The sequence below is a fragment of the Monodelphis domestica genome, chromosome 4, assembly GCF_027887165.1.
Source record: "Monodelphis domestica isolate mMonDom1 chromosome 4, mMonDom1.pri, whole genome shotgun sequence".
Classification (NCBI taxonomy): domain Eukaryota; kingdom Metazoa; phylum Chordata; class Mammalia; order Didelphimorphia; family Didelphidae; genus Monodelphis; species Monodelphis domestica.
In genome coordinates this window covers 355,323,978-355,331,423 of record NC_077230.1, presented here as the reverse complement: position 1 = coordinate 355,331,423, position 7,446 = coordinate 355,323,978, and the positions used below count along the sequence as shown (strand labels likewise).

At 36.8% G+C, this 7,446-nt stretch overlaps 1 protein-coding gene across 1 annotated transcript; it reads right to left on the bottom strand.

The window, feature by feature from the left end:
• Window positions 1-3,277: 3,277 nt before the first annotated feature.
• LOC100024343 (olfactory receptor 56A3) lies at window positions 3,278-4,225 on the bottom strand. Its single transcript, XM_001375598.3, has one exon. It carries the CDS (start codon window positions 4,223-4,225, stop codon window positions 3,278-3,280), a length of 948 nt encoding a protein of 315 aa, XP_001375635.3.
• Window positions 4,226-7,446: the final 3,221 nt, after the last annotated feature.

The window sequence follows — 7,446 nt, the reverse complement described above, 5'->3', positions numbered from 1 at the left end:
AGCTCATTAAGGGAAGTCAAAATGCTTTTTCTTTTTAATTGCATAGCATATATTTTTCTCATTTTAATTTCTCTTTTATCTTTGTACTAGAATGACAATGACTTTTTTATAACAAAAACTTACTCTCATTATCTTATTTAAAATGTGAAACATTTCAGTGCTTACAGAGACCTAGGAACTTGCATGCTTTTAAACATTTCAAATACCTGCAATTATTGATCTCCGGTTTTCATTTTTAGGTCTAATGAGCTCTACCTACCTAGAATCTTTACTGAAAATCAGAAGCTGTTCAGGAAACCTGCACAGGTGCCTACTCTGGTTTCAGCCTTGTAGACCTCTGTCTGGTACTTCATGCTCACTGCTCTGTTGTTGTTGTTTTTTTAACTCTTACCTTCTTTCTTAGAATCAACGCTGTGTATTGGTTCTAAGGCAGAAGAGCAGTAAAGGCTAGGCAATGGGGGTTAAGTGACTTGCCCAGGGTCACACAGCTAAGAAGTGTCTGAGACCAGATCTGAACCCAGGACCACCCCCCTCTTGGCCTGACTCTCAATCCACTGAGCCACCCAGCTGCCCACTTTATATTATTTATTTATTTTTAAACACATGCTTTGGAGCTAAGTTCTGATACAAAATATACATTTTTATCTCTTCTCAGATATCCAATAGAATGAATTTTAAGAGACTGATATTTTGTCTGCAATCTACTTTAAAAAAGATTTTTATATCACTTTGATTTTAGATTCATAATTTATATGATTTATATTATAATATTATATAATTATAATTATATATAATATAATAGAATATTATATATAAATATAATATAATAACATTATAATATAATATTATAATGTAATATAATACAAATTTGATTTGAGAATCAAATATAGGAAACATTTTCAGGTCAAGATGACATCTAAAATCTGTGAAGAACTGAAATATATATGCACATAATTTCCACCCTTATATACATTACATATATGTATGGAGAGAGAGAGGAGAGGAGAGGAGAGGACAGGGGAGGACAGGGAAGGAGAGGAGACGAGAGGACAGGACAGGACAGGACAGGACAGGACAGGACAGGACAGGACAGGGTAGGAGAGGGTAGGAGAAGAGAGGAGAGGATAGCAGAAGAGAGGAGAGGAGAGAAGAGGACAGGAGAGGAAAGGACAGCAGAGGAGAGGACAGGAGAGGACAGGAGAGGAAGAGAAGACTCTTAAGGTCTACTAATTAAGCAACATTTTTTGTCCAAGTCACTAATCACTCTTATTCCAGCCACTCTTCACTCTCCATCCTCCATTGCAGGAACTAACAACAAATTGATTGATTAATCCATTACACAAGTTCATGAGGATTAGCAATATTGTATTATCCCAAAGGACAAGTCCTTCAGTTATAATCCAGAGTACATGCCCTTTTGGAAGTGGCCTAGGTTTGAATTTTAACCTTTCCATTTTCTACTGAATAGTTCCCACAGGTCCCAGGCCATCATATTAGGATGGGCTTCCCAGATTACCCTATTACATATATATGTATGTTTATGTTTCTTTATATAGATATTTCAATATATGTATATGAATCTACATAAATGTATAACTTCATAAGCCACTATTGCTAAAATTGTACTTTACTAATCATATGTATATATGTATACATATATGCACACATACATACACAAATATATAAATGCACATAAATGGGTAATGGTTAAAACATTAATAAACAATTTAAAAATTAGAAATATAACTCTTCATAACCTCAAAAAGTTGTATAAATCCCCTAAATATCATAGAAATCAAAGCCAAATATAATGTTCAGACACCACTTATATTCATCAGAATATCAAAAAAGTAAAATATAAAATGCAATGAAGGTAGGGTGCTGTGGAAAGACAGGTCCACTAATATATATATATATATATATATATGACACAGAACTGTGGATTAGTGTAAATATCTTAAATGACAATATGACAGAACAACACATGTGACAGAGGTTTTGAACTCAAAGAAAAGTGACAGGCTGAAGTGTTGCTGAATCTGCTCACCTCAATAGGGGAGGGGCCCCAGGAGGTCTGGGATTTTGAGAAGCCAGAAGATTCTGACAGAGATTTCTGTTAGATCTCTCTCAGTCTTGAGAAGCCTAGGAAGGAGGTCTGGCAAAGACTTTCTCCTGAAGGAATACTCACCTTTTTCCTCTTCTGGTGACTGAACATCCTCCCCTCCCTCCCCAATTGCCAACTGAAGTTATAGCTGACAAAGACATTGAACTTACCTCACAAACTTAACTCACAACTTCTGGTGCCCTGGGTCTGAACTGTGACCAGTGGGCCAAGACCAGGGCCAGCCAAGCCTGACTCTCTCAGAGGGCCCAAGGCTGCCAAGGCCTGGGTTCCCCAACTCAAGGAGGGAGGGAAAAGGGGTAGTTAGAGTAGGAACACCTCCAACACTTTCCTAACCAAATCCCTTCCTACCAGCCATTTCTTTGTATTACCCCAGCTGACTTAGTTTATAATAAAATGTTCTCTTTTTCCCAAAGTGACTCAAGTGTTAGTAGGCTACCTTGAGGGGGAGAGTAATCTCCCTTAGAAGAAACCTTTAGGCTCTAGTAGTGGAGGAAACCAAGAGCCAGTTTAGGGAAGCAGCCATAGCTGAGGAGGGAAGGCTGAAGGGGGAAACTACTCAATCCTCTAGCTTTAAATACCAGGTGCCTTTCCTGGACCCTGATTTGAGGGAAAAGATATCCATTCCTCCTCTATCCTTTTACCACCAACTAATTCCTCCATTACACAGATCAGTAACAAAAATGATAATATCTTTTGACTTTGTGAAACCATTGATACTGATCCAATCTAAAAATATTAAAGTAGAAAAGGGAAATATTTATATAAAATGATTCCTGTAAATAGAGTATTTTCCAAATATTTTATAAAGATGCTTTTATAAAATAATAACTGTACAAATCTATTACAAATAGATTTTAGTAACAAAACAATTGGAAATAACTTGAATGTCCACCAATTGGAAAATGACCAAATAAATTATAATGCTTAATCATTATTTTAGTCATTAATTCAAGTAATAGAATCTTATACTACCCCCAAAACAATAAATATGAAGCATACCAGTCAAAAGGAAAGATGTTTAGGACATGATACAAAGTAAAATTTAAAAAATTAGAATATCATGATCACAAATATGAAAGAGGAGTAGAAGAAGATAAAAGAGGAAGAAGAGAGGGTGGAGTATCCAATGTCCACAAAACTTTCTTTCTCCCTTCAAAGACCTTTCCTCAGTAACTTTTGAATGCCCTGCTTAATCTCTTGGGTTCGTACACCATAGACAATGGGGTTGAGAGCTGCAGGGATGACATGGTGCAAGACATTGAGCAGGATGGGCACATCAGGAGACACCATCTTCTTAGCCACATGAGTGAGAACAAAGACTAGCAGAATAGTGCTGAAGAAAAGGATGAGGATGAAGTGGGAACCACATGTACTCAGGGCCTTGGCTGCAGCCCCCTTGGCCTTAAGCCTTAGCACAGCTCGAAGAATGAAGGAATAGGAGAGGAAGATGAGGATGAGGTCAGAACCCAGCAGTGTCCATCCCCCTGCAAACTGGTAGAGGCGGTTGACTGTAACATCATTACAAGACAGTTTGGATACAGATAAGTTGGCACAGATGCAATTTTCTATGACATTGGAATGACAGTAGTTCAGCCTAGCTGAGAGAATGGGTATGGGCACTGTGAAGAAGATATTTCGGGCAAGTATGAACAGGGCAGCCTTGGCAACAAATTCATCAGTGATAATGGCTGGATATCGAAGTGGATGGCAAATGGCTACATATCTATCATATGCCATTATTAAAAAGGTACAAGACTCCATGGCCAAGAAACAATTCATGATATACATCTGGAGGAAGCAGGCAGGGAAGCTGATAGGTCTGAGATCAAACCAGAAGATGAGCAGGACTTTAGGGATGACTGTGAGGCAGAGTACAATGTCCAGCAGGGAGAGTAAGCTGAGCAGGTAGTACATGGGTTCATGAAGAGAGGCTTCCAGCCGAATGGTGATCAGGAGGGTGGCATTGGCTCCCATAGCCAAGAGGAAGAGCAGGCTCAGGGGCATGGAAAGCCAGTGCTGCCAGCTTGGAGATCTGACAAAACAATTCAGGAGGAATTCAGAGACCTCAGTTGGAGAGGAGCTATTGCTGGGCAATATCATGGTGTGAGTTCTCAAGGTTTAGCTTTTTCTTGGATCTTAACATCTGAGCCTGGAAATAGAAATGTACAACATTCTGGTAGAATACAGAACTCACTCAATTCCTTTCTCTTCCTTTTACAAGCATTGTCACCAATTTTTTTCTTCTCCATGGTCAGAGGAAGATTTGAATTTTTGTATTTATTAAGCTATCCTTTCCATCTCTACTTTTGAAGTATTCCAAACCCAAACTCCTCCATGCCTTGCTCAAATTATCACCCTATTTTTATATATTATTTTAAAGTGTTCTGCTATATAAGTCCCTTAACTTTAACTATGGTTATGTTTACTATCCAAAAAACAAAAACAGCAAAAACCTTTATCTTGTTCTTGTTGCTCCCACAAATTTTCAGCCTCTTTCACCTTCTTCACCTTAATTGCTTTTCTTGGGGAAAAGAATGGTTTTTAGGAAAGAGTAGAGTTTAGTTTAGGACACATTAAGCTTGAGGTGCTGGTAAGACATCTAGTTTTAGATATCCAACAAGAAGTTATAAATATGGAAGGTGAGTATCAGGAAGAGATTTCTCTGTAAAGGTGATGGTTTATGCTGAAAACCTGAATATAAGATCACCAGTGGAGAATCAAGAGAAAGAAAAGAGGGCCAAGACTAGGCTATATCCACTTTTAAGTGACTGGACAATGTGGAATGAGAAAAGAGACAGAAGAGTGGTCAGAAAAACAGCAAGATAAAAATGAGAGGGTGTTTTTCTGGAAGTTGAGAGGATAAAAGTATAATGAGAAAGAATAGTCTACAGTGGCAGTTGTAGAAGTGTTCATAGAAGAAAGCATGAAAAAGGTCTTCCACTGTTGTAAATAAGGAGGGCATCTTTAACATGTAAGAGACCAATTTCTGTATTACACTTCAGACCCCAGACATTGAGAAAGTGAAGAAGAATTAAGAAGAGTATTGATGAAGGTTAAGAAGAGAGTATAAATGCTGGCTTGATGCTTAACATTAAACAACAAAAATCATGGCAATGGTCCCATCATTTCCTGGTAAATAGAGAGAAAAGAAATGGAAGCAGTGTTATATTTTATATTCTTTGGCTCAGATGTCATTACAGGTGGTAATGGCCAGCATCAGAATTAAAAGACACTAACTTCTTGGAAGGAAAGGTATAGCAAATTTGTACATTATACTAAAAAGGAAGCGACATCAACTTGCCAAAAGGAGTTTGAATATTTAAACCTATTGTTTTTCCAATAGTAATATAAGGATATGACAGTTGGACTATAGGGCAAGCTGAGTGCTTAGAACTGAACCTTTTGATTTGGGATGCTGGAGAAGATTTTTGAGAATACCTTCTCTTAGAAAACAAAGAGACTGAATTATCAATACTTCAAGAAATTAATTAAAACTATTTATTGGAAAGACAGATACAAAAGCAGAAGCTTAAATACTTTGGCCACATAATGAGAAGACAAGACTCATGGGAAAGCACCCCAATGTTGGGAAATACTGAAAGCAAGAAGAGAAGGGAATGACAGGGGATGAGCTGGATAGTGTCATGAAAGCAATGATCATGAGGGTGGACAGACTTTGGGAAATAGTGAAGTACATAAGGGACTGACATACTATAGTCCCTGAAGTCACAATAGTACAACATGACTGAATGACTGAACAATAATAACAGAAGTGCAGACATATCAGATTGTAATATTTTAATAAATAAATGGGTAGTAAGGAAATGAGGCAGCAGGTGTAGACTACACTTATTATTAATTTTATAGTAAGTGGTGAAAGGGATAAAGGTAATTCCTTGACTAGGAAGTAGAGAATGATTTTCTTTTACTGGATGTGTGAAGCCTGATTAGAAGGAACTGGTACAGTGTGAAGAATGTTAAGTTTGTATGAAAAAAGATGGTAGATGGAGCAATGTTTTAGAAAGTGGTGTAGAGGAAGAGATAAAATTTAATGGATAAGTTGACTAGTTAGTTTTCAAAACAGAAGAGCCTCCTCGTCATTTTCAGAAAGGATGGGTTAGGGCACTAAAAAGTATAAGGGAGCAGAAGAGTTTATAGCACATGGCCTCCATCTCAGTAAGAAGGCCATCTTCGGTGAGTGGATACTGGAAAGATCTGAAAGTTTGATGCTGCAGAAAAGACATTTTGAAATAGTTATTTTTCAGATGTGATAAAGTCAATAACAGATAATTATAAGGATTACTGAGCAGCTTTGAGGGTCGAATTGATATTAGATAAATAGCAAATATTTGTAATGGATTTAGTGACTAGCACTTGGATAGCAGTTAGGTGGCACCGTAAGATAGTGTTGGACTTGGAGTCAGGAAATCCTCGGTTAAAATACTGTTTCAGATATTTATTAATTCAAGCTACTGATGTGAATCTTATTTTTTTTCTCAATAAATCCATACTTTCTTAGTTCTTCCCTGTTCCTGCTAAGGATACCACAATCCTTTATTTTGACATCTCAAAATGAATATTTTGTTAGCATTTCAAACTCAAATCCAAAACAGACCTCATCTTCTCCCCATCTTCTCCTGGAAACTATCAACTTCTTACTCTCACTCATCCTACATATCCAATCTGTTGTCCCATTTTGTTATTTCTAACTTCACAAAATCTTTCTTTTGTATCCTCTTCTCTCCATTCATAGAGACAGCACCCTAGAACAAGTCTTTATCATTTCTCAAATGTGTTATATAGTACAACCTTCTAATTGTTCTCCCTGCATCAAGAGTCTCCCAAATCCCAGCTCCAATTTATTCTTTATTGGGCTGCTAATGTGATTTTCCTAAAGAGCAAGTTTGACCATGTCACTTGTAGTGACTCCTTATTACTATCTCTCTAGATCAAATATAAAATTCCTTGTTTGGAAATAAAGCTCTTTACCATCTTCCCCCTTACATTTTTCTTTTCCTTTTTTGGTCAAGATATTTTATTTTACCAATTAGTTACATTTAATAATGATTTTCAACATAAGTTTTCAAAAGTTATAACATCCAAACTGTGTCCCTCTTTCCATTCCCTCATCCTTCCCAACATTAGTAAGCAATTTTATCAGGGTTATAAATGTATTATCATACAAAATGTTTCCATATAGTTTATTATTGTTAAGAAAATACTCATATACTCTAAATAATCACTATTATGCAAATATTAATAATATGGAAATAGGTCTTGATCAATGACACATGTAAAACCCAGTGATATTGCTCATTGGC

Coding starts and splice junctions, on each gene's coding strand:
- LOC100024343 (XM_001375598.3), bottom strand. CDS start 4,225: ATGATATTGCCCAGCAATAGCTCCTCTCCAACTGAGGTCTCTGAATTC.